At 43.9% G+C, this 21,500-nt stretch overlaps 1 protein-coding gene across 1 annotated transcript in view; it reads right to left on the bottom strand.

Moving 5' to 3' along the window:
- Positions 1-290: 290 nt before the first annotated feature.
- LMX1B (LIM homeobox transcription factor 1 beta) overlaps positions 291-21,500 on the bottom strand; it is a 109,121-nt gene continuing 87,911 nt past the window's right edge. The window contains exons 3-8 of the mRNA XM_030000614.2: positions 13,798-14,030; positions 10,322-10,500; positions 9,229-9,306; positions 8,763-8,829; positions 7,737-7,898; positions 291-5,993 (exon numbers count right to left, since the gene is read on the bottom strand). Coding sequence (XP_029856474.1) covers positions 5,836-5,993; positions 7,737-7,898; positions 8,763-8,829; positions 9,229-9,306; positions 10,322-10,500; positions 13,798-14,030 — 877 coding nt within the window. The 3' untranslated portion in view covers positions 291-5,835. The remainder of the gene's footprint in view (positions 5,994-7,736; positions 7,899-8,762; positions 8,830-9,228; positions 9,307-10,321; positions 10,501-13,797; positions 14,031-21,500) is intronic.

The following is a 21,500-nucleotide window of genomic DNA, read 5'->3' as shown; positions in this document are numbered from 1 at the left end:
CAGAGGAACTCTCAACCTGCAGAGGCCAAAGAACAGTGTGAAAGGAGACCCTGCCATTGCCCTTGCTGTGTCTCCCCTTGAAAGAAAGAAGGACACCCACTGAGCAGCCTGGGCTGCTGTTCCACACCACTAAAAATACTAATGCAGTGCTCAGCTGTCACAGTCCCCTGGTTTTGCTGCCTGAGAGAACAGTGGTGCCATCCCCAGGATACAGAGAAGACGCTTTCAGTCTGCAAAAGCAAAGAAAGAACTGCACACTGAAAGAAAATCCTGCTTTGTTTACAGGTTGCTTTTATTTACAAATATACTGAAGTGTAATCTCTCTCTTTTTTTCTTTTTCTGTTTTTGTTTAGAGTGTGTGTGTGTGCGTACGCGCACTTGTGCACATGGGAAGGAGCATAATGTATGAGAAACTCATGTATCTTAGCTGCCAGGCAATGGTGGCAGAAAAAAAAAAATGCAGTGAAATGAAATTTAAAAACACTAATAAATAATTTAACAATGACAAGTAATTAAATAAAAAAAAAAAAACGATCTACATACATTATGGTGGTTTGTTACCAACACAGAGGAAAAGGAGCAGAGAATCTATGGTGAAAGGCAGCTGGTTAAGTAGCTGGTTAAGTATGAGAGAGCATAGTCATATTTTTTACAAGTTAAACAAATTGTAACAGACAGCTACAAAATACTACATTTCGATAACATAAATACAGAATATATAAATATACAAGTAATACAGCCATACACAGCTAAAAAATAGGGTGTTCACTTAAAAACAGAGTTCCCAATGTAAAGTATCTGGCAGCCCCTTCACAGTCACTGCTGAGCAGAAACAGGGCGTGCAGAACCAAGGGGACCTGGGCTGCATCCTTGAGAAGGGCAAACAGTTGTCACTTTATTCAGACAGGCCTCAAATGAACAAGACTGTGCTTAAATCCCACCAAAGCCAAAAGACTTCAGGTACCTGCCAAGACGTAAGCAAGCACCCAAGGACCCCCTAACCAGAGAGAATGGATGCCTGAAGCCCTGGACACGCTGCTGTGGGTGCAGTGGCCAGCTGTCCCATGCCACTGGGGCAAGGAGAGTGGACTGGAGATGGACCTGCACACACAGGGAGCATCTGCATGACATGGTTTAGGCATGGGATTGTGTAAAGCACTATCCTGAACACTTGAGACTTTGGGTACTGTGACTCCAGCTCCCATGGCTTTGATGTGCTTCAGTAGCCTCTCTGTCCTTTCACTGTTGTGACCAAGCTCCAGGCTTGTAAGAACCCTTCCCTTCCTCCTGGATTCTGCTGTTAATTTCTAGTGACTTTTGGGGACAACCAGAATTATTATGACACGGTTCAAAGAGGTGCTCTCGCAAACCCCAGCTTGCAGCATCCCTAGCAGCATCACAGAGCCGGGTTCCCTGGGGCGGTGGCTTGGGATATAATTCTGATCCTTAAGGAAACTGGAAGGGAGTCCTGAGCACAGTAGGAAGAGGTAAGTGGGTTCACATCATCCCTGGAAGGTTTGCCGGCATGAAGGACCTTCCCCATGCAATGACAGCGCAGCGAGGTGGCTGAGTTGCTGCTGACAGAGTAGCAATGACCCCTTCAAAGGACCTGGTAATACTCATCCGACTTGTGCGGGGTGGGTCTGAAAAATCCACTCAGCAGCCATCGTGAGACTAACGTGAGTCACATCTCAGGCACAGTTAGCAGCAACTGAGCCAAGTGATCTGGATTTTTTTGATGACAGAGTTTAAAGAAGGAAAGGAGATCAAAATGCCTAGGATGGTGTTTCAATCTTAGTGATTGCAACCACCATACTTGACTTACATCAATATAATTGTCTTCCATGTTGTGACTGTGAAACACATTTACCACCAGCCTCTAACTACTTGTGATACAGGGTTTAATCCATAGTGCTGTGGTAAATGGGGGGGCTGAGAACAGCAATGCATAGCAGGAATCATCCCCTCGACAGTCAGCCGTGCAGTGGAAACATGCTGCTGCCCAGCCGAGAGCCCAGCAGCGGGATCAAGGACCGCACTGCTCAGTAACCATTTCTGAATGCTGGAAATCTCTATGTGCCATCATTACAGATCTGGTAACTGCACAATAAAGACCTCTGAGGAAGCTACTACCTAGCATATTCATTCTGATCTCAGAGTCATCTTTTTTAAACATTACTGAGCAAACACTGAAACCTAATCAATCATCTTTTACTTAATTGCATCTTGTCACCACTTTAGCTTAACATGTATTCCTTGCTTAGCCAAAACAACAAGATTGAAACACCATGAAGAGCTTACTTGACGCATTTATATTAGAGAGGGGTTAATTTCCTAGGGAAAATGATCACTGTAAGGTGCATGTAATAAACTGCTGTCATGACCTCTAGCCTTCAAGCTCCCATATGTGCAATCATTGTTTGTGGTTTCCGTGGAAGTGCCAGATGCTAAGAATTTTTGGCAAGAGTTTATCAATTTGACTCGGTGTAAGATATTACTGTGATATGGCCCATTAAGCATTTTACTTTCACCTGATTGGTGACATTCCCTTGACAATAGAAGAGTAAAGCAGAAATCAAAAAGGTCAGAGGTTGCTATATAATCTTTTACTGCAGGTCCCAGGTTAAAACCACAATGATCACACTCCAGTAGGGTAATTCATTCCACAAAAAGAAGTGACATTTATTTTGCTTTAATGAACTTTGGCCTTTGCCAGATATAACGGGTCCACTGGAAATCATTGGCTATGCATTCCTTCCGTTGACCAGCAGCAACCCACAGTGGCATGGGAAATGTTACACATGCCAGAGGGCTTGACTGTGTTGTGCACGTGGCACCAGAGATGGTAGAATATGGGGGAACAAACAGCTAAGGCATCCTCATACAACACACCAAGGGAAGAGGAGATGGTATGTACAAGCAATGAAAAGGAAAAAAAAAAAAAAAAAGGTGGCAAACAGTCATCCAAAAAATCAGCAAAAGATTATGGTTACTTCAGCTATAAATGGAATATCTGATTCTTTCCTTGGAAATGGATTGTTTTTTCAACATCCAGCCCAGCAGCAGAGGTAGAGTTGGGACAAGGCAGTTCTCCAAACTGTAGGTCACATTATAGTTCTCATATAAGTCCCTGTAAACACTAAAAATGCCATTTTGATCCTGCCAGTAATGAGGGATGAAGCAAGGTTGTGCCTATGTGTAGAGTCTATAAACCCGGTATGCCTGAGATGGTGAAGATGCTTTTCTATGACTCTAAAGTAGCACAGCTGAAGGGTGGGGAGGAAAACTTGATGAATCCATTGAGATCGGTGGTGACAAATGTTTCTAATGTGCCATATGAAATCTGCTTGCTTTCTGCCCTGCAAGCAGTGAGGATCACCTGAGTTCTTTATAGATGTTTGCTATCATGCAGAGAGAAAGGAAATTGTTATTTATTTTGATACACAAGGAAAGGGAAAAATAACTGAACGGGATGGGTGAGAAAAGAAAATTCTTCCAATTTCAAAACATACGCAGGGGCTCACAACCTTCAACTGAAAATCCACGTCCCTGTCAGAAAGGGACGGACCCATCTCCCTGGGCATGGCAGCCTGCAGTTCGGGCTGCCATGGTGGAGGGAGGAGATGGGAACCTGCAGGGAGGGGAGCATCACCCCGGCATCCTTGCAAAGACATCGGTCCCTTCACGTGCGAAGGGCTACGTGTGTGGCAGACGGCAAGTCTGCCACTGTGCAGCGGCGGGAAGGGCTTGCCTTGGGTCTGCGCTTTGCTCTCCTGCACTGCACACGCATAGTCTTCTCCCCTGGTGCTTTCCTCACCTCCACAGAGTGAAAATGCACGCATTTATCTTGCAAATAAAACTTTGCTTTCTCAAGAAACCTCTAACACGCTTGGTCCACATTTCCACGCTGCGGGGGGAATGTGATCTTATTTTTTCTCTTGGACCTATCATCTGATCCTTACCATCCACTCCTCCGGGACGCAAGGAAGACCTTTCTCCGTCAGTGAAGGGGTGGGCAGCAGTCCGCAGGGCTCCGCAGCAGGACCCCCCTCTGCCAAGGCCGTGGTGCCCCCGGCATTCAGCAGGGCTGCTCTCTCCCCAGGTGCTGAGGCTGCGGGGGCCCTGCTTTGGCCTGACCCCCCCCTGCAACGGGAGTCCCAGAGTCCAGCACTCCTGCAGAAGGTGCTGAGACCCACGGGAGACTCTGCGGCGCTGGCCTGGTACCAGTCCTCAGCCTGGAGGAGTCGGATTAACCAATGCTTTGGACTTGTTTTCGGCTATTATGGTCAATAAATTAAAGGTATTTATTTAAGAAAGTGCCTATCCTGCCAATCTTTCCCCATGAGCTCTATTTTGAACACACCCTATAATTACTGATATTACCCTGGCAAATTTTCCCCATGAAGTTTTCTCCACTAAAAGCCATGACCGTACTTGTCTGCCTCTCCACATTATAATTATCACCAGGCAATATTTATAACTATACTATTATTATTTATGATATTTTATGCCCTACAAAAACCTATATGACATATGCTCAAACTTCAGCATCTGAGACATTCAGACTTCAGCTGGGACATTGCCTTCAATTTCTGTACTTGTTCTTCTTACATTTGCACTAATAGGTTAGTTGGAGTATTTATTGTAAATACAGGAGTCCTGTCAGTGTGAAGCCTGCAGGACTTAGATTAGACTCCAGCTTGACGTACCTAAACCTCCCATTGCGATCCCTCTCATTCTTTTTATTCCCCAGTTGGTGCACATTTCAGGACTTCTGATGGTTCAGGCTAGAACTGTATATCATAGATTCTTGCTGAGGCGAGATAATTAACTAAAGGAGTGCTTAATTATTCCAGATGGACAATGGAGCGCAGCACATTTATGCCTCATGCAAAACATAAATAAACAGAACAGAATGAACAACACATGTTTGCCAATCATGGTCTAGACTTGAAATTTGGCACTGCAATACTTACAAACAAATGTAAATGTTTTATTCTCACACTTCAAAAAAAATTAAAACTCTGTCTTGTAAGCACCTTTAGTTTTAATTATTTAAGATCAATACTAACCTAAATGCCTCTGTCCCTAACATGCATCTCCTCTCCAGGGTCATAGACCTTTCTTATTATGAAATCACTGGCTTTCTCCACAAATATTACTGTTACCAGTTTCCTCAGTATCATATGCATAAGGGCTATAAACTAATGAGCAGATCTAGGTTATGTAGAAAAAGTGTAGAAAGGAAACAATGTTGAACGTCACATTTACATTAACTTCTCACAGTTCAAATGGCAATTTATCCACAACATAGTATGAATCATGCAGTAAGAAAAGGGAGGAATCTCCAGTTTCTTTGATTTATTTGTCATATGGTCGACTGATGTCAGTATCAGTGGCTTTAAAAAAAAAAAGTTTAAACATCCAAAAGAAAGGAAGAGAGAAAGGAGGAAAAGGTCTAGCTTTCCACAAAATCCATTTCCTTTACAACGATGAGCTCAAACCAAACCAAACCAAAGGCTGCTGACGAGCAGGGTCTTCTGTTCCTTCCGTGCTTGTCTCGTGGTCTGGTGCAAGCTGGGAATCAAGGGTATGGGACTGGTGGGTGCATTTTGTTTATATATATATATATGTATGTATGTAGGTAGGTATTAATATATATATACATACATACACATATATGCACACAGATACAGTCTTCCTAAAAATGCTCTTTGCAGTCCAGAGGCAGCAGGAGTCACTGTGAAGGAAGAGCTGGGCAACATATGGCTGTAGAGTCTGCACTGGAAAAAGTCACTGGCTAAATATACGCCGGCTGTTTGTTTTCTTTTATTTTCATGAGGCGAAATACGAGCTCTGCATAGAGTACAGCCTGTCAATGGGGTTTCCTACTCTAGCCTGCATGGAGTTAACTTCGGAAGAGGCAAGAAAACAGTCGCTCAAGCTAGTTAAAGAGGTATCACTGTCGATATCATGAAAAATGGAGTCGTTTCCTGCAAATGAAACGTATATGTTAAGCTGGATTCTGTGCAGCCGGAGGAGGACACAGTACACATGGATGCTCATACGTTGTGCGCTGCAGCAAAAGGGAATGCTCCTGGTTTTGTTTTTACACGTTAACGTAATTTTGCTCTAAGGGTCTGACCTACAACGAGGAAGGCTAGCAACCAATTGACAGAGTTCAGCTGGCAGCAGTGCCACTCAAATCTGCCAGGATTTAATTTATACTTCAGTCAGCAGCACAAAAGAGAGTCTTGGCTGACAACAGGAGCAAATGGTGCCAGGGAGGAGCAGGTCCCCGGCTCTCCGTGAGCTGGGATCCGGCATTTGCGGGGGCACCGGGGCCGCCGAGGAAGGTGGGACCAGAGATTGAGTGCCCGCGACAGGGAAAAGTGGTCTGAGAGCCATAACCAGTAATGGTCTTCCTTTACACACAGGTAAAAGACAGATCTACGAATGCGACAGGACCCAGGAGGAGACCCAGCTTCCCTGGCCTCAAGTTGTAAATATGCTTTCACTTCAGAAAACTCCACTCTTTTGGGGCTGGTTTGGAACAGCACCTTTTACTTCCCTTAGCAACCAAGATTTCAGCTTACTTCAACTCCTAAGGTACCAGAAAGAGCTCTAGCTCAAGTCCTGTGAGCACTAAGAAAGTATTAGTCCGGCTCTTTTTCCTCATGCACTCATTTGAAACGGCTTTGTGCTATCTCCTGCACTTGTTTTGGAGCACAGAACCTGCCTCTCAAGGAGTTTTGCTTAGAAAGCCAAGCAAATTGTTAGCAACAAAATCACAAGCCACCTAATGCTCATTGGCACTTCAGATGTCCTCAGCTCCTTACAGGATTTACCAAAATGCCTGGTGTGTACCATGGACTTGTCTCAGTGGGAAAAGTAATAACACAGACCCAAAGCAGATTTCTTGTTGGCCTGTGCATGCCGTGCTCATGAAAGTGATATGCACGTGGACCTCTACAATGAAGTGCTCCTGGTCAGCAGAAACGAGTCTGACGTAACAGGCCCTTGTGGGCTACAGCAAGGCCAATAATCACAGTCTGAGAAGTCCTCTTAAGTTTTATTTAAATGCCACACTGCAATTGTCCAGAATCAATTATTAGGCATTTAATGCTTGTGATGTGTTTGGTGTACCTATCCACTTGATGATGTATGGTCAGGAAATCATGAAAGCAAACCATCATCTTGATTTTGGGCAGAGAATAAAATTATGCAGGAGAATTGTCCTGTGGTGACATATCTCTCAGTAGCTCAAGAACTGTTCTTTAACAAATCCATGCATCCAATCTGAGGGATCTTACAGGAGTGGTTATTCATTTTGGAATGAATAGATTACTTCTCTTTATTGAAGGCACTTTTTTCCCAAAGCTTCTAAGAAAAAGGAAAAACTTGTGAGGGAGCTACAATTTGGTACTATTTATTTTTCAATGTCTTGGATATTGGTTTAAAAAAGTGGAGCTGGAGAGGTGATGTTGCTTGGTTTATCATTTATCAGAATTATACTGTGAAATATTTCTGAAGAGTGTCCAGAGCCTGGGATGAGCTCTCTTCTACCCCCTTATGTGTACATGAAAATATACAGACAAAACTGACTAGTACAAATTCCCTGGTACAAATCCCAGAAAAAACCATTATAAAAGCAAGTAACTCTACTGAACCTGTGGTGTGTGAACCAGCATAGGAACCCTGCTATTTCTGATGCGGCAGAATGATGCATGCCTTACCATAAGGGTTCATGTGGTCGCCTGGCATTTGTGGAGGGGTAAGACCCTGCTGAAATGGGTCTGTGCCATAACTGCTTTGATCCATTGCTACAATCTGCTGCTGTGGTGGTGCAAGTGGCGTGTAAGATGTCATCATCCCTTCCATTCGGTTGGACATAACTTCTGCAAAGCAAACAGGAGAGCACGGTCACTGCTTAGGAACAAAGAGGCAGCAGACAGTAGCATCAGTGGCAATACTGAACCCGAGCACAGAGTGAACGCAGCTAGGTGTGTCCTGTCAATCAGAGGAGCCTTCCAAATTTTGCCTGAGTACATCCCTAAGCAGTAACTTGAACAACTTGTAGTTTCTGACTATATTATTTCTGGAGCTCCTGGGTGCTGGACCGTATCTTCCCAAAGCCCATCCTGTATGTGACGTTGCCCTATTATTCTCTAACTTCTGTTGGTACCAGTTTTTCTGGCTCTGCATAAAGAGGAGGATTTGAGGCTGCAAGGCCTTGGGAGTTGGAGAACCTCAAGAGCATCCACAGAGCAGAAGGGCAAGCCCTGGTGCCTCTGCGCAGCTCCTGCTCCAAGGTGCAGCCAGCTGCCAGGGCATAGGAGGGGCTCCCTGTGCCTTGGCTGTGGCAGCAACGCTGATGCCCTTGCAAGGACCCTGCAGATGCCCAGCTGAGCAAGGTCCCCCTTTCTTCAGGAGAAAACAAACTAGAGGATCTACCTAGAGCGAGACTCCTGGAGACTTCCTCCAGTGAAAGCTCCTCGCTACTGCACATTTCTTCTAGAAAGGCGGTAAGAGCTTCTGTGTCAGCACCTCCAGGGTCTGGCCCCATGGGAGAGCTCTGGGGTAACCTGGGGTGGGCACTCAGACACAGCACCTCTGTGTGTTTCCACTGACGATGGCACACATTATCCACAGACTTGTGCACGCCCTGTATGGCTGTACTTCAGACATTATGTGCGAATGGCACTTCAAGAAACCTTGCAGATTCTTTTCCCCTTGCTTTGCCTTCATCACAAATCCCCTACCTTGCCCTAGTCGCTGCGAGTTTTGTTGCTCCTGCTGCTGCTGATGCCTTCGTGCTAGTTTTTTCATCTGAATAAAAGAGGAAGAACAGAACAATCTCACGGCTCTGAATACAATTTTGTTTCCTCACAAAACTCTCTACAAACATCGAATCAATTAATACAGAACATTTATATTCACGCACACACCACTGTGGGTTCGGTTTCATTTCTAAGCTTAAACATATCAGTTTCCAGTTCATATTTGCATGCAAAATTTACTCCCAACCTCATGTTGCTTTGAGCACACAAACTTAAATGTCTGTGTTTGAAAGCTGCCTTTCTTGTATGGATGTAGACAGCAGTGCATGCAAAATACGTACAGTTCAGTCCCTGGGACCTCTGGTATGTACTACATCTAGGGAGAGGGGGAAATCTGTGTTGGAGGACAATTTGTGTTTTACTTTTGAGAACTTGACAAACAACCTACCTTTGCTCTTTGGTTTTGAAACCAGACCTGGACAACTCGCACACTGAGTCCTGTTTCAGCTGCTAGTGTTTCTCTGACCTACAGGAGGGAATGTTTAATGATGTAATTTTTTATATTTTTTAAAAAAACTAATCAGTTATGTTAGGAGGAATATGCCTGTACTTACAATAAAAACTGCATGTACATTCTGTACAGAATTACTTTTTAAACTTCCTCATATTTTTGCATAGTTTGTTCAAGTTCTGCCCTTCATGTCGCTACCAGTTTCATAAGTACTGAACAAATAGTCTGAGCTATGTAAAATAACACTAAGTCATTTCATGATTTTTATTTTACCCATAAAACAGTTCTGTGCAAAAAGATATAAATTTGGCTGTGAACAATTTTCATATTCTTGAGGTACAATTTCATACTTTAAAATGGCAAAAAGGCACATTGCACTTTCCCAAAAGACATACTTTGTGCGTCAGCAGGAGAATGTAACTTTTTGCAAAAATGACAGCTTTCAGAATGCAACTCCATTTTTTTCCAGTCAAACTTAGGAGGAAACAGTTACTTGGGTTGCTTTTCACAAAGATTTTATTTTCACCAGCTTCACCAGTGAAGCAATATGTTATACCTTTCCCTAGCGGCTATAAACAAGATCAACAGCAAGGTTAAGTTTCATAAAAAAGCAAGACTGGAAGGACAAGTAGTGTGACCAACCCTGAGCACCCATCTCGCTGGACAGTGACTCCCTCTGCGGTAGGAAGGAGAAGGGCAAAAGCCACTTGTTTACCTGGGCTCTGATAGTCAAGGCCTACTTCATGTTTGTAAGAACCAAATATTGTTGTTCAGCAGCAATCAGGCACGGAGCTGCTCTGCATACCGTGGGTGAATATCCAGAAATAACGATGAGCTGGTTGGTCCTAAGCTGCTGATGGCTCCAGGCTGAGATGGTATCTGGGTGAGCATCGCCATACGCTGGCCTGGTCTCTGTGTTCACCCCAAGGCGCCTGCTGCTGTACCGGGAAGGGGCAGGGGGCTATCTGACCCTGTCACCTCCCATGGCCTGCTGTCAGAGCTGACTTCAGGTCCTCGATGAAGCACCTACCTTCCTACAGGGCTTGGAAGACACTTCAAAGGATGCTTTGAATGCTCGTCTCTGCTGCGTAGTAAGTATTGTCCTTGGTCGTTTAGGTCTTCTTGGGTCCTTCCCGTCATCGCTTCCTTTTCCTTGGGTTACTTGTCCTTTGGTGGGCTTAACGTCTCCATCTTCATCATCGCTTTTAACTGGTGAAAAATAAACAGGATATAAAATTGTACTTGTTCCACCAAGATAACAGAGTGTTTGAGAACTGCTCTTCAGCTGCCAAACTGGTCAACAGGTTCAACTATTACCCCATGTTTATCTGAATACCTAAAGCAACTGCGGGCAGGAAGAGACTATCTTAGATTTGCATGCACTGCCTAAATCAAATGCCACAAAAGCATAAAAGTGTGTTTAATTTTTAATTGAGGGCATGGGACTGATCAAGGGATGGAAATTCAGAATATGCTTCAATACTTCCAGGAATCAGGCACAAAGAGACTTTGTGCCCTTCTGGCATCGCTTGGTCCCCTGCGTGCTCACCTGCTGCAACCACACCAACTGATACACAGCTTTCCCTTCACAGCAGAGCCGCTTCTTCTCCCGAAGCATTAGTTGCAGAGAGGTACTACTGCCCGCACCACTATGGCAGTAAAACAGTGTAAATGCAAATATCACAAAAACAGCTGAAAGTCTGTTTAGCTAAATATAGTGTTGATTCCAGTTATTGTTCTGAGTATTTTGAAGCTCTAGAGATAATATAAACTTTGCCATCTCATTTCTGTATCCCACAGAAAACAGCAGCATTTTTTCCCTGTGTATTACAATGTGTCTATATGTGCATGCACAAATTTTATTTCTTGGTAAATACATACAATATGTACATGCTTGTGTAGACCAAACAGATTATTTGTATTTTCTATAGTTAAATTCTGAATAGTCGTACAATCTATTACGTGTGTTACTATATTGTACCGGGAAATCTCAATCGCAGTGGCAAAGGTCGAAGTACAAATTTTGTTGTGAAAAACAACTTTTCAACTCAGCATATTTTATTTCACCAGACTACTGATTATTCTTCCAGAAAACTTTAATGTAGTATTACAGGGACTTCAACATGAAGAAACACACTGCAATTTTTATATACTCAAAGATTACATTTGGGGAATTAACAAGTTAGACTTTAATTCATTTTAGGGTCTGATTATTATACACCTAGCAATCTAATCACCTTTTACTTTAATAAGCATCTTTTGCCTAATGATTAAAGAGAAGTTCAGTCATTTTAATAACCATGACATTATTAACTTTCCAGCATGCCTTTTCTAAGGAAAGGTTTGTGAGGATTAATATTGCTCACTGGAGAGTTACTTTCGTGTCCAGTGGATAAATATTTGATTGGAGAAGGACACATTCTCAGCCAGGGCTATGTGAAATCATTTGCTCTCACACAGGCATCTGGGAGAGCTGTGTTTTCAATGTATTAGACAATGGGAGACAAAACATCCCATTTAATTTGTCAACTTGTTTTTCAGGTTTGGGTTTGGCTAACAGAGAATAATGAGGAAAAAAAAGCATCTCCAGGAGTAAGAATCTACGCCTTGTGCCAAGGGGAAATAAAATTGAAACCAAGGTTGTTTTGTGCCACTGTGGTAGCTTACTGCTGATCACAAAATAGAAAATCTGGTCCTGAAGGAGAGCCCACCTGTGCCCAAAGCAGATCTCAAACGCAGCCGGCTGGCAAACAGCAGCCACCAGTGCCGGCGCAGTGAGTAAGGAAGGCAGGGGAGGAGGATCCCCATGCCCATCGCTGCAGCATGGGGACAGCCCCGCACACGCAGCTTTTCAAAGGCGGTTTGTCTGGGCACAGACAGGCGGACAGCAGGATGCTGAAGTCCCGGATGAGAATGACATGCTGAAGGGCAAGTAGGAAACTCACATGCCTCAGGCAAATTCACAAAGAGCCCAAACCCTGTGACATGAGATTTACAGAACAGAGCACTCAAGGTCCTGCAAATACAGTATGGCAGTAAATAACATGCTGCTCCAAGGCAGGCCCCGGTCCCGCACGTCCTGCCGAGTCAGCAGTGACCTTTGTCTTGCAGCATTCCTGACATAAAAATATAAATTTCAGCAATGTGGAGAATATGGCTCTCAGATTAGAGATTAAGGATAATTACTGCTCCTAGCTAAATTGGAATAATGCATTTTCCCATAAACCAGAAGCAAACATTCATGTCATTTGTATGCTCAAATGGAACGGTAATTGTTGATTTTCTTAGACTTTTTCTTGGGAAACGAGTGCACAATTATGATGGCTGGCAGCAATTCATGTGCACGCTGTCTCTAGTCTTGGGATCAGCCAGGGCACACTGGCAGCAGGAGGTTTCCAGCGTCCTTGAGTGTATACAGCACAGGAAGGAGGCATCCCACCTCTCCTGGAACTGCCTGTGAGCCTGAAAGCCAGTCTTCACTGTAACCACCACTAGATCCCCTGGGTTTTGGACTGGAGAACCCAAATCTAGTGTGTGAACTATTTGTCCTGTTCAGTACTGTGTTCCCAGCCCTGGACAGACAGCCTCACTTTGCATGCCTCGCTTCTGTACTACACGTAGCATACAAGCCATAGTGCAGCTATCCTTAGGTCAATACGTAGATGATCTCCTAGGCTGACATAGGGGTGGGGCTCAGACACAAAACCAGCAGGTAGACCACAGAGATGATCAGAAACTAGAGCCTTAGTAGCACAGAAGAGACATACTGCCAGGGAGAAGTCGGGATGGAAGTCAGGAGAGCCAAGCATTGTATCTGGCTTGAAAGCACCCAGAGACAGACTCCCCTAAACTCCTCTTTCAAGTTATTGCTTTTTCTTTTCCTTTTTGTGTGAGCCCCCTTGCCTGCCTTGACAGGAGTGGATACGCAGGCAGCCTCGCCAAGCGGGCAGCTGCCCTGGCTTCCTGCACTGTACATGCTATTGCTGCAGCACAAACCCGCTTCTTGGTCCAGATTCTCCTCAGTACTTCTGTGTTGTACTTGTAGTTTTTCTTAAAGTTACCATTTGTGATTGGCAGAGAGAATACTCCCGAAAATCATATTACTACTTTGCCCATTTTCCTAGATCAGTACTGAAAGTGTATGCACAGAAGATGCCCTAAAATACATGTTAAGTGGATGGAAGAATGCCTGTGGAAAACAGCACACTTTGAATGAGGCCTCAGGTAACTGAAGTCAGTCTGATTCCCATTTTCTGATCTCACAGAAAAATATTTTGACAAAAACAAAAAGTTTTTGTCCTTTACTAAGTAGCAAGTTAAGGAAGGGAGTCAAGTTAGGGAGAACAGACTGCAAGTAGGGATTTTTTTTTAGCTGTGCCTGCTAATTTGCATGGGTGGCATGTGCATATAGATAAAGTAGATATAGAAAAGTATATCCATTTTCACAAGAAAGCTCTACAAACCCTTGCGGCTTTTCCAGTCGGAGCAGGTGTGGGAAAAGCTCACCTGAGTCTGAGTCGTCTGGGCTGACCGAGCTCAACAAGTCTTTCTCTTTTTCATAGTCACTTTTGCAGAGCAACTGCCCTTCCTTAAGAACAAATTCATCCCCTTTCCTCAGCTGTCGTTCACAAACACAGCAGCAGAAGCAGCTTAAGTGGTAAACACACTCCAGGGCTCTCATCACGAATTCTGTTGGGGCGATCTTTTCCATGCAGCCACTGCACTTAGCAGCAAACAGCCTGTAAGAAAGAGAGGCAGTAAAGCCAAAGGGAATGTCAGATCATACACTGTATGAATTTAAATACAGCAAATTCTTTAATTTAACTACAGATCAGCTTGGCTCACGCTTTTGCACACTGCGAGACTTGCATCCTTAGTCTTGGAAACATCACAGGCATGCAATTTATTCAAATCTCAATCCCTTTGGTCTAGAGATTCCCAAATCACCTTTGCTAGATAAAAAATACTAAGATTTGTCCTTATCTCACTGTTTTGTTCCTCTTCAAAATGAGAAACAAAAAGGAGCTCTCAGAGTTTGCATAACTTGTTCAAAACCAAATTTATTTTAATTCACCATTTAGAGGAAGGGCCAATTCACGCTTTGTTTTATACAGGCACTCTGGTTTCAGCACTTAAACCCTATTCTGAATAGATTTCATTACTTTCCATTTTTGGTACTGTCTGTCTCTGAGGAGGCTGATAAATGAACACAGAAACAAGCATGAAAACTTAGAGCTATTGCTGGGGAGAAGACAACGCGCACACACACGCAATCACACACATGCAATTGATAGAGAGAGGAGTGAAATAACATGGCTTTTCTTTGGATGTTGAGTTATTCCAGAACAACCTGTCTCTGAAGGGAGTACTGTGCATTTTAAATGGTGTGAAACATCCTTTGGCAGAGATAGGCAGTGATACAATCTGCTAAATTACCACTATAATCACAGGCTCTAGAATATACACTGTATTCCAGACTAGTTCTTATTAAACCTTTATAAACCCCCTCTTTCATCCATCATTAATTTTCTAAGATAAAGTTAGAACGATTTAGATTAATTTTATTTTGCTTTTCTAATGGCAACTAGGAATCTCCCTAAGTGAGCTTTTAGGAAGAGGGCTGCTTCAAATAAAGATGAATAGCTAAGTTACATCCCTGTGTCACACAGTGGGCTTGGTGATTTGAAATTCAGTGTCTTTTCTGACAATACATCAAAGTGCAAGGTGCATTAACATTTACATTTCGGCAATGAAATTAACACAACTGCACCCATGCGTTCACAGGGGAAAAAAAAAAAAGAGATTCTGCCTTTTAGGATGAGGTACGCTGATTTTTTTTTTTTTCCACCCCCAAAATTACCATCTTTTATAAAAAAAGGTGATTAACTTCAATTTTAGAGGCACAGGCTATGGTAGTTACTGATTCCTCCAAAGCGTCCATTTTGTCTGAGCTGAGAAGTACAGCAAAATGGCAGTCACTAGCTCCTCAGCAAACTGATGGAGTCACAGAATGGGCAGGAGGGAAAAGAACATGTAAATGCATTTGCATACGGCATCCAAAGAAAGGCTGAGTGCCCAGGAACTTGTGGGTTTTCCCCATCTGTATCTTTCGATCTAATAGAAGAGATCTACATTATTAACCTTGCTGGCTCGGTGTGTACCTTTGCACGACCACAGCCACAAGGTAACAGCTGTGCATTGTACAAGCCACGCAAGGTGGGCTGAGTGGCTCTCTTTTGGGTACGTAATGAATTAAATCTATTAAGGGGAAACTGATGCCACGCGGGACCCACGGGCAATACTAGTAAACAGGCCATCTTATTTCATACAGCCTATTGGGTTTGTCTGCAGGGTTTTTCTTACAATGCTTTAGCTAGCAAATTCCTAAGCAGAAAATATTTTTATCTATATGCAATAACATATCTGAAAGGATTAAAACACAAAGGGAAAAAAAGAGCAAACAGCTTTCACACACTTAAAAAAGTTCTTTAACTGCTTAAACGTATTTGACTTGGTTTAATTAGGCTTGTCTCTTTTGCCTGAAGACTGTTGTTATGATGGAGCGCACTTAAAGACTCCGAAGACGAGCAGGTCTGGCGTGAAGGCATCCGGCTGCCCTGACCGGCATCGGCCCACTCGCGCCACCGCGACAGGTAACCTGCGCGCGCTTCAGCAAACCTCGGGCCGAGGCTGTGGGGAGGGACGGACGGGATGGCCCCGACGTGCGGTACCCGCTCCGGGGGCTGCGGGGGCAACGGCCCGCCCGGGAGAAGCGGCCGCCGCTCCCGCAGCCTCCGGCTGCCTGGGCTTCGTCCGCCTTTCAAACCGGGGCTGCTGCTCCGAGAAACCCCCAAGAAGAACCTTCAGGAAGCGACGGCGGTCCTGCCGCCGCGGGCAGGGCGGTCTCTCCGACTGCCTGCGCCAGGCCGCGGGGACGGTACGAGCCCCGCGCCGCGGCCGCGCTCTCCCAACGGGCCCGCCGCGCCGCCGGCTCTCCTCCCAGACGGCCCCCGGCAGCAGCCCTCGGCCGCCGGGCTCCCGCAGCCGCCGAGGGCGGGAGGGCCTCGCTCCTTCCCCGCCGGGGCGGGAGCCGGCGGCCGCGGCCCGCGCAGCGGGTCCCGCTCAACGCGGCCGGCGGGCCAGAAGGGAACCGGGCGGGCAGGCAGCGGGTTCCCACCTCCCCTCCCCAGCGGGCAGAGAACGGGGGCGAGGGGGGGGGGGGAACCTTCCCGGGGAGGCGGAGGGGGCGGGGGGGGGGGGGGCAGCTGCCGCGGGGAGCCGGTGCGGGGCCCGAAGGCGGCGGGCCTGGCGCTGTGGTGAGGGGCACAGCGCCCGGGGCGAGGCTGCGCCCGCCTCCCGCATCCTTCCAGGCAAACACGAAGTATGCCACCGTCCAGGGAAGGCGGACACACAGATTGGACACGGTTTACAGATAATTTTAAGTAGGAAAGCATACACACACACACACACACACACCCACCCATTCCTGCTAACTGGGACATAAAAATAATCTTTCCTCTTAGCCTTGTGCTGTGGAGTATGATGGTGACCTGAGTAGCACCTTCACTGTCATACTGCTTTACTGTTCGTTGGTTTTGGTTTTTTTCTTCAAAATAAAAGATGTCTAACACATAAATAGAAAATATTTTGTGTTACTTATTGGCAATTGACTATTGCCAGAAAGGTGGTGCTTTCACAGAAATGTTTCCAAAGGCAGCCTTTTAGTTGTAACGGATTACATTGTTGTCAACGTAGTGTTAACTCATTCAAATTAACATTAAATTGGCCTGACAATACTGCATGGACTCCATACCTTTCATTTGTCTGTTGTCAACGTAAGAAAATTCCATACACTGCACTCGGGTACTCTCTGCATTATAACATGCACTCACACAAATACACACACACATACTGCGCCGTGTTGGATTTAATTCTGAGATTATAAAATCTTGTTAAATCTATCTTATAAAGTGTTTATAGGTATTTTTTCAGCTTCCAGAGAGTAACCCAAGGTTATGCACTTTTTTTGCACAAGGCAATCTCACAACAGGAAACTAATCTTGACAAATGACCAGACTTTGATATCTGTGATCTAAAACACTGCTCATTAGACTGTTCATTTTATAAACGAATGGTAATAAACCTGTTGAGAAGTGTAGGATAGCAGGAATACTTTACAGATCACCCCTTTACAGGTTTCAATCAAAGCCATAAATTTGAACGGGAGCATGGAGATATTCTGTGCTCAGACAAAGACTCTGTCCCACACCAACCACATTTAAAGAAATATTTCTTTTGCTTTCTGTACATTTTACAAATAATTTGCATAACTCTGACTTTTTACCCCCATGGCTGATTATCTCCAGCTCTCTTAAGTTAATGTCAAACCTCAAAATCCTTGGACTTGTTAAAGTATGTGGAGAGTGGAAATCAAATGCCTTTATTAGAAGCCCCAGGAAATCTCCGACTCCTAAGCACAACGAAAACATTCCAAAGAAAATTGTTCAAAGAGGACAAAGGAGAACAGCAGAACAAGAAAACCTTGTTTTGAATCAACGATTGCAAGAGTTTTATAAATAAATTCTGTTGCCTGGACAATTTTGAAAGACAACTCAATAGGTTTAGGAGTTTTTAAGTGTGTTTGCCTCTATGCCTGAAACACTTGGGGGATTCAGCTGAGCTAAAGCTTGGAACAATGGCCTGTCTGTCCATCTGAGTATCTGTAATAATCGCTGTGAAGCAACTTTACAGTACTAGATAGTCAAAAAATCTTCACCAGCCAAAACTGGGTGAACCTAACAAATTAATTTTGCATATATATTAGGGGCAATGAAAACACTAAGACATGTGGTCCTGTCTTTAAACAGTAGATGAAAATGTTCACCAGCGGAAGAGGCCATAAAGATTTTATTTGTTAGGATATCCCTGTGAAGTCAGGCTGAATCAGTAATCCTTAGAAACAACCACAGTTACATGATCCATTATGCCTTCCTGCATGGGCACAACCATCTGGTGTTTAATACGTACTACTGATTTATTATCTCTCGCGTAGTTATCTTGCAGTAAGTTTGACCCTGCTATGCTCCTGAGAATCACGGTTCTGCTGTTTACTCTTCTGACGTTCTGACAACCCACCCTTTACCTTTCTATTGCTCACCCAGGTCCTTCATTTCCTCCTGTCTGTGGGCAAATAGATTTTAATTGTTTTATTATAACTAATTTAATCTGTGCTGAGAGATCTCCATGTGCAGTACAAAATTTGCTGTTCATATTAAGTGTGGTTCAAGAGGTTTGTTATACAGGACAGAGGTATAAAAATAGACTAATTCCGTCAGGTTGTTTATTTACTGGACCTCTACCGTGAAGCAGTAAATAGGAAGTTATTAAGTCGTGTTTGATATATGCAAGAGGACAGATGCTGCTGTCTACCTATCAGAGACGTTAAATCATTTTCCTTTCTGTGTTATTCTGACATTATGAGTTGCAAGAAGCCACAGCAGATACCTGGCTTTTCTTTATTTAATAAATATGCAGAGATGGTGGTCACAAGCTTTTGTAAATATTGTAGGTATAGTCTAGCTCTGACACCTTTCTTTCTGATAATAGCCTGTATATGACAACCCTATCGTGCCTATATAGCCAGCTGGGAGTTCGCTTGGCACTCGTATAGTACGAAATATGTTACCACTGAAGTAAAATATATTAAGCTTTTCACACAACTGAGTTTTATTAAGAGAAGAAATTAAATTACTAATGAATGACATCTGTTACTTGTTCTTTGGGAGAAATTTTGATACTTCCGTCTTTTTAGATGACATAGAATAGGGAAAACACTATACATGGGGTTTTTTTTTCCCCAGCATAGGACTTGAACATTTTTTGTAGTGTCTTACAGCTCATGGGTGCTTATAAAAAAGAAAAACTGTTGCTTGGTTACACTGAATTCTGAACATTCAAAACATCTCAAATGCACTAAAGCGAAACAGAAATATTATAATTTTATGATTTGAAAAAAAAGAAACCCTAAAAAAAGAAACAATCCATTTAAAATATTTTCCCTGCAGAAAAAATAATTACATAGTTTATTAAAGCCAATTTCATAGCTGAAACTTCAGTAAAAGAAAGCTAATTCCCTTTTACCGAGTAGTAATAAAACATGCGCAAAAATTAAAAGTTTCTAGAAAAAAAAAAAGTAGTGTTTAGGGAGAAACTAAAACAAAGAAACCTTTTTCTTCTTCAGGGAGAACTGAAGAAAATATTTATTAACCCTCTATCCACAGGTGCTGTAGTAAGAACACCAACTACTGGTGAAAGCTCACGTTTAAAACCGCGTTTCACAACATGGATTCGGATTCACAGACTAAAATGTAGCATACCTTACTACTGAGTTACTTTTTCTTCCCGTGAACATTTTACCTGCATTTTCATGAGAAGTGCTGTACTGCCATGCAAAGGCAACCTAATGGATAAAATAATGATAGAGACCACATGTTATCCCATGCTAAGTGAAATCTTGCTCTGAAGCTCATGGGAGTTGGACCATGGACATTGTCAGATGCCACAAGCTGATGTAACCGCTCTGTCCACCAAAGACCGACCCACCAAACAAGCTCACATAACTGCTCTGTCCACCAAACACGGGCCCCAGGCAGCATCACAGGATGGCCATGTCCAGACGATAGCTTGTGTCGCAACCATATCCACAAAAATACTACCCCTCCTTTGATTTCCTTCCTTTCCATTTGCCTCAATAGGAGCAGGATTTGGTTCATTTTTGGACTCTGCTTCCCATTAGTGGCAGGGACGGCAGCTCTGCGTGTACCTCTGTGCCACATAGCAGTCCCAAACAGACCCCCATCATTGGCCTCTACCGCAACAGCATGACAACTGCCAAAAAGTCTTCTGCCCTGTGTTAATTTTCTCTCTTCGTGTAGCTTCAACAAAGGAACAAAGTCATCTGTGGCCAGCAAGCTGACGTCCCCTCTTGAGCAGAGCTCGGGACACTGCAGGATCCCCGCAGCCGCTCCACCCGCAAGGGCCAGTCCACTGGGACCTTCGTGCAGACCAGACGTTCCCAGCTCCCTCCCAACACACCAAGACAGGTCTCGGCTGCTGCCTGCTCTGATGGCGCGGGTGTTTGGCAGGGGAATGGACTGGGACAGCCAACCCCTCACGTGGTGACAGGTGGCTGCTTGTCACCTTCTGGAGGCCCTCAGGCCACCGGGCACAGGACTCGCCAGCCACCCGGTACCCAACCCCAGCTCCTGCAGCTGAGGCATCTCAAAATCCCTTCCGCGGGTCAGCCCAGCATTCGCTGATGATGCTGAAGCTCTGTGCACTGCTGGTTCTAGGGTCAGGACCATGATGCTGAGACAAATGGAAAAGACCCAACGAATGAATTCACTAAAATGCAAAAAGACACAGAGAATTCAAAGCTGCCATCCTAATGTAACTTGCTCAAATGGGGCCCAAATGACCTAAAAAGTTACATCTTCCTTAACTATGAAGTAAAACACAAAATGCAAAGTGCAGAGGAGTTTCTCACTTCAAGCAGAATGTGACAGAACGGATTCTTCTCTTTGCTTAATTTTCATCCCCTAATTGACCACTTTGTTCAACTGTCTTCCATCACTGCCACGCAGTTCTATTTTATAGCATTTTTCCTTACAACACTTTGATGGAAAAATTTATGAAGAATCGAATTATTGCTGTTAGAAGGGAATTAAAACAATTTTTCATTTACAAAGTCACTGATATTGCTCTACTGTGCTCCACCTTTGGGAATCCAATTGCTCTTCTCAGCTACTCCCATTCCTCTTTATAGCACGGCAATTGCACTGTACAGATTATGGCTGCAATTTTCTCCTAATCTGTTCTGTAGAATAGAAACTGTTATAAAAGTTAAGGGCGCCGATTGAATTGATAAAGCCAGGGCTGCAATTAAGAAGCCTAATGGATTAACAGAATATGATGATTTTGTTAGCATTATATTTTTAGGCAGTGTAAACATTTGGGAAATAATGTAATTTTTGTCTATGAGTTTAAAAAAGGCTAAACAGGCTTCTGCTGTTGTGCTTTCTGTATTGCTTCAAATTATACTGAAGTGCTATAAAAGCATAGTACATGTTGGGGAGTTTGTAGTTCTGCTGCAACTCTGCTGAGCTAGGTCATTACCGAAAACCAATGGTTTTTTCATTTTTCTTCCTTTG

Source organism: Aquila chrysaetos, chromosome 24 (assembly GCF_900496995.4).
Source record: "Aquila chrysaetos chrysaetos chromosome 24, bAquChr1.4, whole genome shotgun sequence".
NCBI lineage: Eukaryota > Metazoa > Chordata > Aves > Accipitriformes > Accipitridae > Aquila > Aquila chrysaetos.
Note: the sequence above shows the minus strand (reverse complement) of the source record. Positions and strands in the feature narration are given on the sequence as shown.